Source organism: Sinohyriopsis cumingii, chromosome 15 (assembly GCF_028554795.1).
Source record: "Sinohyriopsis cumingii isolate HCF-2022 chromosome 15, ASM2855479v2, whole genome shotgun sequence".
In the NCBI taxonomy this organism is placed as follows: Eukaryota; Metazoa; Mollusca; class Bivalvia; order Unionida; family Unionidae; genus Sinohyriopsis; species Sinohyriopsis cumingii.
In genome coordinates, this window is record NC_142975.1 from 20,276,987 (window position 1) to 20,294,669 (window position 17,683).

General features: G+C 34.2%; 2 protein-coding genes across 2 annotated transcripts; both read left to right on the forward strand.

The window, feature by feature from the left end:
- The first annotated feature begins 4,740 nt into the window (after positions 1–4,740).
- Positions 4,741–8,260, forward strand: LOC149781381 (uncharacterized). Its single transcript, XM_089935467.1, has 3 exons — positions 4,741–4,798; positions 5,870–6,062; positions 7,405–8,260. The coding sequence occupies exon 3, from the start codon at positions 7,718–7,720 to the stop codon at positions 8,141–8,143; it is 426 nt and encodes a 141-aa protein (XP_089791593.1). The 5' UTR covers positions 4,741–4,798; positions 5,870–6,062; positions 7,405–7,717; the 3' UTR covers positions 8,144–8,260.
- A 180-nt stretch (positions 8,261–8,440) lies between these two features.
- Positions 8,441–16,269, forward strand: LOC149781382 (uncharacterized). Its single transcript, XM_089935466.1, has 4 exons — positions 8,441–8,695; positions 10,424–10,561; positions 11,059–11,152; positions 12,809–16,269. Exons 1-4 carry the CDS (start codon positions 8,545–8,547, stop codon positions 12,876–12,878), a joined length of 453 nt encoding a protein of 150 aa, XP_089791592.1. The 5' UTR covers positions 8,441–8,544; the 3' UTR covers positions 12,879–16,269.
- Positions 16,270–17,683: the final 1,414 nt, after the last annotated feature.

Below are 17,683 nucleotides of genomic sequence, written 5' to 3' on the forward strand. Positions count from 1 at the left end.
ACAAAGAAAACCTTTGTATACAGGAAAACTTGTTTTTTTGAGTAATATTATTCACAAAGTTCCATTTGTTTGTATCGCCCCCCCCCCCCCATTTTAAAAATAAAGGAAAACCATGTCTTTACTTGATTTATGGTATGTCATTATCAATCATAAGATTATAACTATATAATAGTTGTCTTCAACTGATTTAAGGAAAAAATGAAGAAAGCCTTTCCCACTGGTAACTTCACATTTAGGTTTATATATTTCTGTTACAGAAGGAACATCAACTTGGCATCACCATTCTTGTCTTTCGCACATTTATGATGCGGAAAGTGAAATCATGTATAATACATTTTTATATTTGATTGTTAAATGCTCATTTTCACAGTAACTACCTAAACTTAAGAGAATTCTGTAAACACTGCCATATTGAATGGGTCATCATTGGAATTTTATTGTGCAGTTATTTTTGAAAACAAAATATGCACAGCAGCAGTACTGATAGCTAAGTTGTAATCACACCAGACAAGACTAGAAACACACACAAATCTTTGTTCCAATTGTTTTGATTGTTTAAATTATTAATTATGGAATATCACCTACATTTATGAGTGAGTTCTGAAATATTCGTGTTAAGTATTTCTTCAAGATTTGAAAACAAAATGATGATAGAGACTGCTATCATGCATGTATGTCTGATGTTTAAAAAAGAAAATGGAAATGTCTTTTGATACCTGTGTGAGTTTCTTGTACAACAGTATATGTGTAGAGTCTGATGTCATGAAATATATGTAAGATCTGTAGAAAATTTTATTATTTCAAGAAACAATGGACAGAACTTCCAGTTGTGCTTAAATCAACAAAAACGATAACATGCTCACATTTTACTTGATCATAAATAATAAAACAAAAAAAACTGAACTGAGTTTTATAATGCTCACAGTGAGGATGTCAGGATTAACTCCTGCCATATTGCCCAGAGATCCACTGACCAAAATAACTAATCAGTTCTGAAATTATTTTTCACCGTATCTGGGACATATCATAAAAGTCATGTCATGTCCCATAATCAGATGAATTTTATGCCAATCTCGAAATTTCCTGCCCATGTTTGACCTTGCATGGAATGTACATTTCTTGACCTGATCCATGGTATATTTTTGTAAATCTTTTTGGTGTCTGTTATTTCTCAGTCATTGGACTTAATAGTTTTGTCCTTCTTTGTGTCTGGTGTACAAAAATGTCCTTTAGCTGCTTTGCTAATACACATATGAATATGCATCACATATAACCCTGATGCCTCACTCCAAAATAATCCTGCATAATAGAGGGATAAAGTGCAAATGCGTTAGACATGACATTTTTGTTCTTAAAAAGATAATTGGATATAGTAATGACTCATCTGTAAGAATAGCATAAAATGGTTTCAAATGGCTTAGCTTACATTAGTTTTATCAGAAAGATGATTTTTAGATGGTGGATGCTTCAAGTGACCATATGGGAAGAAATCTCTTTTCCATGCAAATCAAGAGTGTTAAAAAACATTCTGTAAACTTCAAAGTTTCTGGTGATCATTGCTCATTTGGAAACTCATGTTTCTTACTCTTTAGTGAGAATTCAGAAACTGTTAACTGTTACATCTGTTACTGTTTGTAGTGTTGAATATATCCAAGCAAGATTAGTTCTTTGGTTTTTATATTCTCACATTATCAGTTTATATATTTAGTACCATTGCTAAATTGCAAGACAAAGATTCCATTAACGTCTAAGCAGTAGATTATTTTACATTTATATTTTTTACACAATACCATTCAAAACTAGATTCATTCATACGGAAATGAATTACCCGACATTAGTTGTTTCAAAATTAACTGACATTAACTAATGAAAATTGGAAGACTTAAAGATCTAACAAGATTTGTATGACATCAAATTCTGTATTTTATATGACATTACTATTTGTAAATTTATATAAATATCATGCTTATCACATTTAAATGATTGCTAGAAAATGTACAAAGGAAATTGATTCTGTGTTCATTACAGTTGGAATAAAAGGTTTCCCTAGTGTTCTGGCAAATGTTTACTGATTACAGAAGAATATATAAATATCTTTCCTAAATGAAAAGTAATACCAATGTGTAATTTTCAAAAAGCATTTTAAAATGCAAATTATTCAGCCCTACTGAAATAGGTATATCCTGTGTTCAGGGCAGCTGTTTGGCTAAAATTATTAAAATGTTTGCTATTAATATTTGCAACTTGTACTGGAGATTACCTTGAAAAAACAAAGTCATAAGCAAGACAAAATCTTGCATTATTTTAATTTTCTGCTTTTGAGTCGGTTTGTATTTTATAAAACTTGCAGAACTAAGGCCATCATGTTTACATGTATAAATGAGATCATTTCACGTTAGCCATGTAAATCTTTACAGGACATGGCTGGCATTTAAACAATAATTGAAGCACATGACAAAGTGACAACTTTGTATCCAGTCTTATTCAGAATAGCTGAAAGTTAAGGTAAACAATTGCCATTTGGGAGGTATTGCACAATTGCTGATGTCAGCAGCAAATGGAAATCTGAATAATATCTGTCCTCTTCAAAGTTTTTCTACAGTGATGGAAGAACCAGTGCAGTGACCAGTATCGTGATGGGCAAAACTTTTTTTCCAACAGTGCATAATAAACATTTTGTCTACATGTACAGTTGACTTTTCAGGAAATATATGTAACCAGGACACATTAAATTCTGCTGGTTATATAAATGCAAGTTTGATTCTTTAATCATAACATTATTGTATTATTGTATTTTATGGGATCATCTGAGCAAGGAATCAATCCATGTTATGGAATACCTCCTCAGTGAAGAAGTTTCTTTTTATGTGTAGCGATTGATGTTTTGTCGAATTTTAAGCAGAACAGATAAATAATGTTAGTAAGTAATTTGGAATATTATGAAAAATATGTACTTTTAAATTCTTTTAAGAAGAATTTAGTTTTCTTATCAATATCCCAAATGAAAACAACTTGCATTTGGCAAAAAATAACCGCTGTGCCATGCAAGTGGATTACTTTGAATTGTTCTCTGTTCATAGGTCATGTGAACATTTGCAAATTCTTTTGTAAACATGACAGCCTTAGCCATAACTGATCTCATCATGTAAGACTGATTTAAGTTTTTGTTTCTTTTATGTGTTTGAATGCTTTCAGCAGTTGTTTTTTTATATTTTATAAAAAAGCGCATTCCTTTCTAGAATCAAATTTTAATGCATGTCATATCATTTGTAGTGTAACATTTACTAGATGATCATCTGTAAAATCCACTGTAAAGTTTGAAATGTTTAATTTTATGAGTTTTGACTTGATTAGTTTTAATTCTGAAATGAACTAGTTTGGAATGTACCTAAATAACAAGCATGCACTACAAAAGATGATTGCCTATGAATTTGGTTAGGTTGATTGCACTTTTATAGATTTTCCAGATTTAATGTTTATTATAAATCACTAAGCAACACTTGGACTATGAGAAAACATTGTTTTTTATTTCATTATAGTATGCTGGTGTATAGTTCCTCATTGATAGTCAATAAACCTCATATTGTTATATACATGCAACAAAAGTGAGATACTAGTATTTAACATCGAAGGGTTTATTGCAGCCTGAGTGTAGTAAAGAGTTGTCATTCTCACCCAAACTTAGTTGCCAGTTTGGTTCTACATGGCTATATGCATGCTCTTTTGGAAATTATTTTTTCTCAACACTTTTATTTTACTTTCAGGATATAGTTTATTTAAAACCTTTGGAATTTCCCAATATTCTTGTTTTGCACTTTTTGCAGCAAAGTTACACATATCATCCCCTCAGATATTTATGCTATGATCTCTCTTGGTCCTTCTTGGACTGTATAATAGTTTGAGTATTTTAGGTTAAAAAATGTCACGCTTAGTCTAAGCAGCTTATTTTAAATTCTTTTTTAAATAGCAGTTTTCAAAGATAAAAAACTTGTTTTCACTTTTGTTTACAAATGAATGTACATTATTTGCATATTACACATTTCACTTTGAAAAAGACATATAATCAGTGGCTATTTTTTATTCTAGTGGAACAGTATGCCACTGTCCCAGTGTTTGTCAGGCCATTTTCATTTTCTGTGTTCTAAACTACATAGTTTAATCAAACTTCGTGAATATAAGTTTGTTCAAGTCTTTTGCCATTAGCTTCCAGCACTAATAAGTACTTTTGAGAGCAGACTGGCCTCAAGAACTAGTTGTTGTTGTAGGGTTTAACGCCATTTTTCAGCACACAGTAGACTATACATGGCAGCCAGTATTAATAGTGGAGGAAGAACCCGGTAAGAACCACCGACCTACGAGAAGCGATTGGCAAGCTTTCTCACATACCCACATTGGCTGAATCCGAGACATGAACCCACGCAGAGAGAGGTGAGATGGCAGTGATCTATAATGGAGAGTGCTTTCGACTACTCGGCCACTTGGGGCCCCTCAGTAATTAGTAACATTTGGTGTAAAAAGGTTCACAAAAAGAAGTTCCAGAAATCAATTTTTCCCTCAGTTATATTTAAGATTGTCAACATTGTCAGCATAAATACTTATAGGTGTGTGAGAACTTTTTTCTTTTAGTGATTACTTTGACAGACTTTACAACCACTTACCTGTTGAGAGTATAACTATCATGTAAGAAATCAATTTACTAACTGGCAATTTTACCATTTATTTTTATCTTTGTTTTACTTCAGATATTGATCAAGATCCTTTGATTTAGATAAAGACTATGTGCCAGACAGTGAAAGTGGTGAGAGTTACACATACTAACATTGTTTGAGACAACAATTTGTAATACTTCAAAACAATGATATGTATAGAAAGTGCTATCTTTATCCATTTGTCACACTTTGGTTATTGTTTGTGATTGTTCCCTTTACAGTGTGAGGCATCTGGTTTACATGAGAACATTTGTAGTTTAGACTGGTTTAATTTGCGAACTCCACAACTTAGCAATGTCCCATATGTTTCTGACCTACATAAATTGCATTTTAAAGTTAAATCTTTAATAAAATAATACCTAAGCTTTGGTTTCAATGATTTCTATATATATTTGCCCGATGATTTAAGAAAACAGACAATCTAAACTGGTACATCCCAGACTTAACGTAGTCTGCCATTATTTCCCGTTAGGCGTACTGGTTCATTTACAGTTTCAAACTAATTTTATGATAGTGTATAAGAGGCAGTTAATATATATCCACATCATCGATTCTGGTGGCTTGCATGCAAAATGTTTAAGTTGTGTTGTGTTGCACTGTTTTAAAAAAAAACACATTATACCCAGAAATTACCTCTTATTTTAAATAATTTGAGACCCAGGATCAGATTCAAGAACATCTGAACCTATTCCATTTTTGGGGAAACTATTACAGAGAGGTAAATATGAAATTTAGAAACAGTTTGTGAATTGCTAAAAAGTTGCTGATCTTTCATGAAATACTATAAAATTTATGCTTTTTTCCACTCTATCAGGCAAACCAGAAGTAATAACATTAACACTGTGGAAGGGCTATATGGTGTTGCCTTTGTCCAAGAAAGTCATAGTTTTCTTTGATACATATAATTAATAACATTGTTGCCACAGATCATAAAATACATGGAGCCACAGCATAAATGATTTTTAATAATAAATACCAAAAGAGCCTCACTATACAAATCCAAAATGACAGGGCCAAGAATTATAATGCAGGAATTTATCTCAAAGTATCATACAAGCATTTTGAAAGAAAGGTAATGTTCTGTTTACATTGAAAAGGGCTCTTGATGACTTTACATATTGTGTTTAATTCATACAGTAGTCTTCTTTATTTTTCTCAAGGACAACCAGCAACTGAGAGGAAAGACAATGCTCAGATCGCCAGCTACCAACAGTTTCAACATTACCAGAGTCTTCCAAAGCCCTAGGAAAGATTTAATCCATACCAGCATCATCGAGGTCACAAGAGTGACAACACAACCAGTGAACAAACACAGGAACACTATACATATGCAGTCACACTTCAAAGTTAAAGGTAAAAATGGCATCAAGAGATGGATACCAAACTGCCAATTAGTTGTATTGAGTATATCTCATTCACTTTGTATCCATTATACATGTATATTGTGACCATTTTTCTTTGAGTTGGTTCGATTTCAATGATGAATCACAATATTCACTCAGGTGATAGTGTATCATATAATTGCCTTTGCTTTTAGATATAGGTCAAATGAAACATTGCCTAAATGATATAAACTTAACAATTAAGCATTTTAACGAGTTAACTACATTTTTCATTAGTTCAAATAATTTTGGTATAGTTTTGTCTAGCAATTATGGATCCGTGTAATCATTTTCAAATAATACCTTGTGTAAGTTTTGATTGATTCTGATAAATATTTGTCCAGTGTGTATTTTATATATTTGTTACACTTACCCCATGTTCAATCATTAAATTTAAAACTTAAAAATAAGGTTGAGTATATTTTCAAATGATAGAGTTCACTTTCGTTATTACATCTGAAGCTTGATCCTCTGTTTCTTTTTTTAGTACAAGTTTGTATGACCCTGCTTAACTAATATGAGAATCAGGCTAGATATTTAATCCATATCAGGTTTTAACTCGTATTGTTTCATTAGATTAAAAGAAATGTGAAAGTATCTTTTTTTTTGCATTAAACATTTTTTCATGCACGTTACTCATGATTATTGTGACATTCTGATTTACTATCACCTGACCTAGCACTGAGGGTGCATTTCGGGATGAAGTTTTATTGCATAAAAAAACTAACAAGACTTATTAAGAGTTATTCATAACTGTTGAAAAACTGTCCATTTGTGTCGTCAAATGTTACAGTCAAGGCTGAGCTTAAAATTTTCCTGTTATCTGGCCAAAAACGACATTACAACAGCTAGTCATCAGTTGACAAGAAAATCTCAAGCTGAGCCAAGATAATTTTTATGATTTCCTGGCCAGAGGCAGTATACTATAAAACCATTTTAAAACTCTTGAAATCGGACAAGTTGGATCAAACAAACTTGCATTTGCTTTTAAGATAGGATTCTCTTGCAGATCAAAAGTATCAGAAGCCCTCACGTAAATGCCCGTTTTGTACAACAGTACAGACGCAATTGGCCAGGCATATTGCCAGCAGACACTCAGATGTTGCAGAAGTTGCAGATGCCATAAAACTTGAAAAGTCGTCTCATGAAAGAAAACATGCCTTTGAAAAGTTTAGGAAAGAAGGCATTTTCAAAAGAAACCAACAGGAGTTGAGCAAAGAAAAGCCAGTCTTTGAATCAGAAAGAAAAGGTCCAAAAGATCTTGTGTGTTGCTCAAAATGCAAGGGATTTTATGCAAGACGATTTTATTATAGGCACAAAGAAACTTGTGTAAAAGATGGGGCATGTAGACCAGGATCTATTCCCCTCAATGTTCTTGGGTCAGGGGAACAAACAGACAAATTTACAACAGAAGTGCTTGGCCATTTTCAACAGGATGAGGCCGGCAAACTATGTATGAGTGATGCTACAATCATTTTGATAGGAAAAAGGCTCTTCCAAAAGAATATAAGAAAAGTGGAAAATAACATGGAAACCAGAAAGTCAGTAATGTGCGATATGAGACTTTTGGCAAACTTATTTCTTTCTTTTAAGGAAAATTAAGTTGGTCCTGTTTCAACAAAGGACATGTTTGACAGGAGAAATTTCAGTGTGTTAGAAAAAGCTATTGAAATGGTAACTGTTGATGACAGCAAATTGAAGCATGGTACCAAAAATGCACTGTTTTATCTTTTAAAGAACTCAGGAAGAATTTTAATGGGAAATGCCATTGCAGATGCAGAAGATGAAAAGGCAGAGGAGTTTGAAAAGTTTATCCATTTACTTGAATTGAATCAGAATTTGATATTTGGTGATGCAGCTTATGCAATAAACCAAAGCAGGCAGGAGAAACTTAGAATGCCAGAACAACAAGCAGATGAGGAAGAGGTGCAAAAGGTGAGGGAACGTACTATGACAGTTATTAAAGATCTGACATCAGACTTTGAAATTATTGCACCCAAAGATTTTGTTTCGCTCAGGAATGCAGTATGTGCCAGGCTGACACCTTTTTAATGCTAGAAGGGGTGGTGAGCCATGTAGACTCAGAATGAGCAATGTTGATGATGCAGTGCAGAAAAGATGGATAGATTCTTCTCTTTTAGAAAAAAAGGAGCCTTTTGAAAAAGATCTATTTAAAGAAATGCTTGTAGCATATTAGCCTGGTAAGGGAAATCACCTTGTTCCAGTGTTAATACCCACAGACTGTATCAAGGGGCTTAAGATACTTACAGATCCAGCCAAACGTAAGGAAGTTGGAGTGCTGGAATCCAATGTATATGTATTTCCAAATACACAAGGCTCCACCTTTTACATGCAGGGTTGGGATGCCATTAGAAGTATCTGTGATGGGGCAGCCGTAGACCACCCAGAATCGTTAACAGCTTCAAAGCAGCGGCACAGGATCAGTACACTTTATGCAGCACTTGAAGTGCCAACCCACGAGAGAGACTTTTTTTTATAAACGTATGGGTCACAGCAAAGGTGTAAACGAGGGTGTATACCAATACCCACTTCCCCTGCAGGAGGTTACAAAAGTTGGTAAACATCTACTCCATATTGATAAAGGTAAGTTAACATATAAATTACAGCTTGGTTTAAAGTCCTTGCCAAAAACTATAGACAACTTGATGATTCCATAAAAAAGGAGCATAACACATATTATCTAAAAAGTTTACATCAGTGAAAATGCCATCATTAAAGGACATGGTGTAACAATTGAAACAGATTTTATTGTGGACCTGTTTATAGTGGAAAGGACAGTATAGAGATAATATACCCATATTAGGTCAGATGAGTAGTTAAACTATTTCAGAAACATTATAATGACATGATTCTAGTTTATATTGGAAAATGTTAATTTATGTTCATGCAATTATATTCTTGCAAACATTTTTTAATAAAATAATTTTCAAACACTATTATTAATTGTAATAAACTTTATTATTGATTTTGTTTTGTGAGAGTGGTTAATTCTAAGTATTTTTTTCTTTTATAGAATGCTAATACACAAGAGAGGGAGCTAAAAATGAGTCATCTTGGCATATCGAACTCACTCTATCAGTAAAATGATCAGCTGTTTTAACACCAACTAATCACAACTATGACTCATCGTTAAATTGCAAACTACGATCAGAGTATATTAGCATTAAAACTGTCATTATCTAAATGACTTTAACGAATTATACGTACAAATGATAATATCTATAATACAGGCATACATAACACTCCATATTCAGCAAGATTCAGAATTAATAATAGAGTAGGCAGAATACCAATCATTTAAAGAATTAACAGGTAATTTAAATGTAGAGTGTGATGTTCATTTCTATTCTGAAACAATTCAGCATTGAGGATTTTGCACTTTAAGGGTTAAAATAAATTTTATAAATAAGAGCAAGAAAAGAATTTAGAAAGAAAGTTATTTTGGTGAAAAGAAGGGATATCCGTCATTCAGATAAAATCCTGGTAGCATCTCTTTCACTTTGCTTCTTAACCATTTGAGGAATCTGCATGGAAATTTATTTTCTCTTGTATCATAATGATAAAGTGTCTTTTAAGAGAATGGGCTCTGACTGGCATTTTAAAAGTTATTCACACACAAAAAAGAATTGATTTATAATCTCTGCACACTTATATGGGACAGTTAATATCTTCTGATCTGTCTGAAGTATATTGGTGTATATCTGTATTATAATAAGACTTGATGTGACTTGTATGAAGAATGCTTTGTCATTTTATTACCGTCTGTTGGGTGGATATTCCTGAAACACTTATTTACCAGCGTCTCAAATTTCTTTTGTGGAACCTTCCCTCTTTTTATTTTAATCCTTGTTTACCTATTATCCTGCCCTATTTTGTTCTCAGTATTTTCAGCTGTTGATAACCTAAATTTCAAAGTACAATTATAATAGGAATGTTGGAAAATCTGAAGAAAAATAACATGATTGCAGCTTAAGACAACTTTCCTTTTACAGACATAATCAATGAAGACGAGTTTTCATACATTGGAGCTACATAAGAATGACTTTTTGGTAGAGTTAAGCTTTCAGGACATTTATGTTAATCAAGTTAAATCATTAAAGATATGCTTGCATGCATTTCATATTTTCACTCATATTACCCTGGATAGGAATAAATCTCATGTAATTATCTGTTGCTAAAATTTATTAAAATGTGGCATTTTATTTTTGTTTCACAGCACAAAGTTTAAATGTTCATATATAATGTGGCCATTTACATTTTCCCATAATAATGGAATATAAATACTCAAGTAATTCTTTTCTTGTTATTGAGGTGGAGATGGTAAAACAAATGAATGTGTAATAACTGCAGCAGCTTCATGTGCAGACCCTGCCAGTGATCCAGTGCTGCAACCTAGCCCAGATGATGCCAGCATAAAATTGGACCCAGCTGGCTCTTCAGCAATGACAGGTGGATTGATTCACTAAATCACAGATAATTGCAGGCTTTTATGCTAATTTGCACTATGGGTGTCAGAGTTGATATGCAGCCATTGGTTCATTTGATGCAACCAGTTGAATGACAAATGAAAATGATTTTCATATGTAAGGTGTAATTTTCCCTTTCATTCTCAAAATTTACTTACAAAAATAACTTTAACAAAATGCTGGTCAAACCTGCTATGTTGATCACTTTCATAAAGGGTCCTATTGGATCATAAATTAGTGCATTTTTAGCTGTATATTAGTAGCAAATTCATAAAGACCAGTTTCTGCTGGTCCATTGGGTGACCTTGGTAATCAGGTTTGACTTTGTAAGTTTTAGGACAGAATTCATTAAATATTACTAATATTGTCTCTAACCCTGTCAGAGACCAATTGTGATAATCATTTAACCTTTGAGGCTTGTAAAACCTCATTTTCTATAAATAATTGCCAATACATTAAATTTTGTTGCTTCTTTTATAGGAAGGAAGAATTACGGATGGACCGTAGAAGACACGTGTGATCAGAGAGAGTTTCAAACAATGGATATGTCAGCCACAAGGAAATACTTTGCCAAGTAAGTTCTGTTGTTTTCATATATATTAGAGTTACAATTTGCATCAAATCGGTTTTGTTTTATCATCAATTACTATTAATAGTTGCAGACTTTTCTTTTATTATATGTATATTCTATATTTTTTTAATTGACATTTTATTTGTCACATTCAAACCAGTGATGTCACTATATTCTCTAAGCTATGAGAAATTAACTTAACATACAAAAGTTGAAAGAAAATATTGGTTTGGATTTGTGAGTTTAGGTTATACATGGTGGCTAGTATATTTGGTGGCAAAAGAACTTTGTAAGAGCCACTGATGCCTGGGAGTTACTGGCAACCTTTGAAATGTACCCATGTTATCCAAACTGAAACTTATACTGACAATGAGGTGAGATGAAAGTGATATGCAACAACAAGCATTTAAGACTACTTGGTTATTTGGTACACCAAGAATGAATGAAAAGAGCGGAGTACTATTGCCATCTAATTGATTGTACGCAATGTTCAAAATTCAGTCTGGAACACTAGCCCTTAAAAATCAATAGGGAATAAAGTTGTCATCTACCTGGCTAGAAATTGGTAGGCTCTTGTTTTATCTCCAAACTTACTTAGTCATATGGCCACTACAACTTCAGTGAGTAGGTTATGTGAAAAGTATGCGCTCTGACATCTTAGATTTTATGTACACTTCTCACTCCCTAGATACACAGCCCATGGTATATCCTTAGATAATACTTGGTTGCCTTGGCAATAAATAATGAACATGTTACTGTGCTATGACTGCAAAACTACATGTGTTTCTCTGTAAGGACTAGAATCATCTTACGATTTTTGGGAGATAATCTGTTTTCTGTCTGATTTTTTCTCTCAAGTCCACTAAATATTTTTTGTTTGTCAAGTCAGTGTGTTTAACATTTACAGGCTCTCTTATAAGCATTTTTCTCCCGCTGTTAGCATCCCAAAGTGTCCTTATTATATCAGTAGTGTAGACAGTAAATTGTAGGATTCAGTGTCTTTCGCATTGTGTCAGCTCTAACGAAAGCTTAATCATTCACTTTCTGTAGTATTTAGCAGACATATATATCAATTAACATGCATATAGCAAATGCCTCTTCTATAAAGTATTTACCATTTAATTAATAGTGGGGGATTGGTTTTGATTTTTTTTAACCAAGATATTTTATTTTTCTTTACCTCAAGATAATAAATTTTTAAAATATTATAATGGACATAATATGGTGTCAGTTTGCTTTAAATCAGAGTAAGATAATTTTTCCAGCTATGTGACAGGTGGAAATGTAAGAAAAGAAACATAATGGCCCCAGAAAATTGTTGGTCACAAATATAAATTTGTTATACCATGGTACATGTAATGATATGTTCAAAAATACCACAGTATACCAAAGAATAACATTTTGTATGGTAACAACTCTACCAGGCATACAACTGGTGTATATTTTAATGCTAGTTGTAAAGAATGATAAAGTAACTGGATTTTTTTTTCTTGCCCAATATATAGTCAGATCACCAATACAAATTTGTGGTATAAATTGTTTTTATTTAGTCATTTTTCTTAATGAGCTAAATTGTCTAATGAAGTAGGTGTGTTTATTTATTGTCTATCTCGTTTGCTAAAGTAAGAACTAATAATGAAAATTTTAATTATTTTTCAGGGAAGAAAGAACTCACAACCTTCTTGACCTTGTCAAATCTGCAATGTTCATTTCATCAGTTACGGACTAAAATAATGAATGAACAGAACCGGGAGCAAAAACGTTCCAAGAAAAGATGGGAAGTGTTTGAAGAAAACTAAAGCACGCCATGCCCTGTTAACTTTCTGCACCAGGTTATGTTTGGACTTTTGAAAGTGGGCTTTAGCTTTTCTTGTCTGTTCATCAATCATGTACACTTTTGTTAGGACTACTGGCCATAGACCACAAGAGCATGTGGGTAGTCTGTTGTTGTCCATCATATGTCATCTATCTGTCCATTTGTTCCTCCTAAACTATCTGGAGAATTGTATTGAATGTTTGCACACAAATTCATCCCCTGGTTTAGTTGGTCCTATATTAAAATTGTGCTGTTCAGACATCTGATATGGCTGCCATACTGACTATCTCACAAATTTTGTTATTGTTACTTCTCCTGATTGGATGGTTACATTAACATGGGCTTTTAACTTAAAGACTTATGATGTCTAAACAATCATAAATAAAAGTGGTACCGATCTGACATCCACTATGGCTGCCATGGTGGCCGTCTTGAATTTTTTATATCACTGCTCCTTCATGGATGGTCATATCAACATGGGGTTTCATAAAGAGAATTCTTATAATGCTTAGTTCATCCTAAATGAAAATGGTGCCAATCAGACTCCCAACATAGGTGACACTGCAACCGTCTTGAAAATCTTGTTATATTTTCCACTTGATGGTTTTATATCTGCATGTTTTCACTAAAAGACATTTAATGATGTCACATTGGTCTTAAATGAAAAAGGTGCCAATCCAATGCCTGGTATGGCTGCTATTGCAGCCATCTTATAAACCTAGTTATCAGTGCTCCTACATGGATGATACATCATCATGAGGCTTTCATTGAAAGACTTCTTATGTTGTTTAGTTGGTCCTCATTGATAATGGTACCAACCTGATGTTAAATATGGCCAGCTTGGCAGATATGGTGAAAATCTTTTCAATACTCATCCCAAATGGATAGCTATATGAAAGTGCAGTTTTCACAAAAAGATTTCTTAAGACGTCCTTTTGGTGTTAAATGGTGCCAGTCTGATATCCATTATGACCACCACCAAAGCCATCTAGCAGCAGGGAGGGCGAACAACCTCTAAATGGTTCACCCATATTTTCGCAAAATATGCCTTCCTGGGAGATTGCAAACATTGTTTAAAAAAATGCGATATCCAGCGTAAAACAACTCGGTCGATGACAAATTGTCTTACCCAGTTATTGCTGATAAGTTTTTTTCTTTGTTGTAACCTCGAAGGAAAATACGCGATTATTCGGTGATAATTTGGAGGCTCGCCCCCCTGCTGCTATGAATTAAATTTTTTTATCAAGACCAACTCGATACCGTGTTCGAGGATCGTGTAGATTTATTGTTATAAATCCATGTGGAGTAGCTTGCGCTCGTGAAAAAAAGTTTCTAAACTTATTTATGTCCATATCACCGCTGCACCAAGTCTGATGAATATTTTGTAATGTGTAAGTATCAACTCCATTAAACACAGCAAGGATATTGCATTTATCTCTGATCACTTTTGGTATTTGTGTATACCGCTGAGTTACATAAATCATATCAGTGTTTTTGTGTCTGCTTCTAGAAAATATCCGAGCAGGGTTTGATTGTTTGTCCAACATTACGTCATTATATATGACCAAATTGTTAATAGATTTGTCTAAATCATCAACATTCGGCGCATCGTTGATATCAGTGATAAATTCAACAACATCATCACCGTTTTCATTTAACAATTTTGCGCTTTCATTAAAATCTTTTATTACATCATAGCATCGTTGATCATCAACTGATGGTGCTACCAAATACAACTTATCCCACTTCATCCACTTCATTATCAAGTTAAGTAACAGCTGTGTCTTACCGCTTCCAGATGGCCGTATGATAATCATATGAACATCATTTGGTAGCACAGCATGATGCAAAACTGGTTCTCGTTTTCTTGTTGCAGAAAAGTCAGTGATTTCCATGTTGTAGAAATATATAAAATATTATGGATTTATATTGTGTGAAATGCAGGGCGCGCACGCCAACAAGTGATCTAACAACCATTACAACACGCAATAACAGATCTGCGGTTACGGGCAAGTGTGAATGATGCGGTACAAAGAAATTTAAATTTATTACCAGATCAGGTGATAAACCAAAGCCAAAGATAAAGCCAAGTAAAAAAAAAAGCCACACGGAGGTGATATCGCAGCAAAATTAACAAAACTACCTAGAACTCCGTGGGCTAAATACCCAGGAGAAAAACACCTCCCAGGATATATTTACTGTGGCCCTGGAAACAGACTTGATAATCAGACTTGATGACCAAGATCAACCAAAACCAGGTGAGTATCCGATAAATGCTATTGATAAGGCGTGTCATGCTCATGATGTAGCTTATAAAAGTAAAAATCTACAAGATAGGCATCTCGCAGATGTGAAATTAATTCACGCGTTAAATGCCATCACTGATAAATCTTTCAAGGAGAGGTTAGCTAGTTGGTTAATAAAATCCGCAATGAAAGGTAGATTAGCGCTAGGTGCTGGGTAATTAATTATAAATGGAATCGATTTATTATTCCCCAAGAGGATACTGGAGGGGTAGCACAGCAATTAGTAAACTCACTGAAGCAGCAAAAGTTACGTGTGTTACTGCTAAAAAGTGGTTATCCAAACAGGCAATATTGAAATTTACCAACCACCGCCTAAACAAATTCACTTTGCACACTTTGATGTTAGTGTTCCTAATGAAGTTCACCAGGCTGATTTATTATTTCTACCACATGATACCGTTAAAATCCAAAGACGTCAAATGACATACAAGTACGCGCTAACTGTAGTTGATGTTGCAAGTAGATACAAAGATGCAGAACCATTAACAACTAAAACAGCCTCTGAGGTTGCTTCTGCGTTTGAACGAATTTATCAACGAGGTGGTGTATGATGGCCATAACTGCTACAGGTTGATCCTGGCAAAGAATTTCAGGGTCCAGTATCATCGCTGATGAAGCAACTTAATGTCACCATCAGACGAGGACATACTGTAATTCACCGTGATCAGGCAATTGTTGAACGATTTAATCAAACACTTGCTGAGCGGTTATTTGGATATTAATACGCGAAGGAATTCATCAGGACAAGAGATCTCGTGAATGGGTTGCAAGATTACCAGTTGTGATAGCTGCATTAAATAATGAAATTACTCGAACAACCAACATGAAACCTATTAACGCAATTGCCAGAAAGAATATACCCATACAACGACGTGATTTTTCAGCACAACCAATACTGGGCAATGTCACTGTGAGATATTTATATGAACCAGGTGAACTTGAAGGTGGTAAAAAAAGAGCGACCGATCCTATTTGGAGTATTACCACACACAAAATATCTAACATAACTAGATCTACTGGTAGACCAGCAATCTACAGGCTGGATTTGACTGCTCCTCAACGTGGATTTACACGCGAGCAATTACAAGTAATTCCCGAAGACACACAGTTACCGCCCAAATCACTTAACTAGCACCCCAACGTTGATTACATTCAAGACAGGTCAACATTGTATTTTCTCGTGTATGACTGCGATTGTTACTTTTCTATCTACAGTAAATTGTCTTGGATGCTTACTCGAATACTGCCACAACATTACACAATTACAGCTAGCACAGTGATTATTCTGCTGTTGTTTCAGCGCGTTAATAAATTCAACATCAAGATCAAAGTCGTGGTTATTTTTTTTGTCACTTTGTTTATAACCGGCTAATTTTTTTCTTATTATATCGTTGTCAGTGTCATCATTAATGGTTTCTAACAAGTCCATGATGATTCTCCGCAACTGAGATATTTTTCTAACTCGAGACACTGCAAGATAAACTAAGTTCGACCATTCGATACGATCATCAACAGTCCAAACGACTGTATCAGTAATAGTCAGTCCTTGAGATGAATGAGTCGTCATTGCGTATCCTAGCGTCCACGGGGATTTGTCAGCGTGCAGCACATCTTCAACAACACTGACATCAACTGCGACAGTATCATTCAACACAAGATTCTGCTTCCTCCTTGACTCTGTGTAGGGTCCTGGTATATCAACGTCGATATTCTATAACCGCGAATCAGCTGGTCTATAACACAACGGCACTAGCAGTGTTGGAAATATTTTCTTGTGTAACTGAAACAGCTGCTATTGAAGTGTGTCTCTGACTATCTTTCTACTTGCCACTATCAAATCGTTTGGTATCTACGTTTCCCAAAAGTCATTCAAGGAAGTTTCTGAAATCACCTTGCACATTATTTCACATTGAATTTTATTCGGTTGCAGTCTGATTAATGTTTTAAATTCCTTTAATTCTGCATCAAGAGATCTATAATCATCAGTTATTTCCGAGTAATAATCAACAAAATTCTTCAACCAATCGTGTGGAGATGGTCCAACAAACGGAGGTGGCTGACCGTGATCACCGCACATAACCACTGCAGTATTTTTTGTTAATAGCCAAACAAGAAATGTTTTTAATGTTTATAACGGCACTGTGCACACTTCATCCCAAATAATAACTTTTGGAATATATTTCTTTCCCATTCGGTCAGGAGTCCACACACCACCGCTGTATTTGAAAAAGCTGTGATAAGTACAAGAATTAACTCCTCATTGTTTCATCTCCCTGGCAAGTCTGTGTGTTGGTGTTAGCACAATCTTATCTGAATTCTGTTGAAATAATTCGATAACTCGAGTTGTCTTACCAGAACCTTCCGGCCCGTTCAAATAAACGGTTTTATGTCTGGATACTGGATCATACACAG

Excerpts from the sequence above, each read along its gene's own strand:
- LOC149781381 (XM_089935467.1), top strand. The coding sequence starts at position 7,718 with ATGTTTGACAGGAGAAATTTCAGTGTGTTAGAAAAAGCTATTGAAATG.
- LOC149781382 (XM_089935466.1), top strand. The coding sequence starts at position 8,545 with ATGCAGCACTTGAAGTGCCAACCCACGAGAGAGACTTTTTTTTATAAA. Across the intron at positions 8,696-10,423 it reads TCTACTCCATATTGATAAAG|GTGGAGATGGTAAAACAAAT; the intron begins GTAAGTTAACAT and ends CTTGTTATTGAG. Across the intron at positions 10,562-11,058 it reads TGGCTCTTCAGCAATGACAG|GAAGGAAGAATTACGGATGG; the intron begins GTGGATTGATTC and ends CTTCTTTTATAG.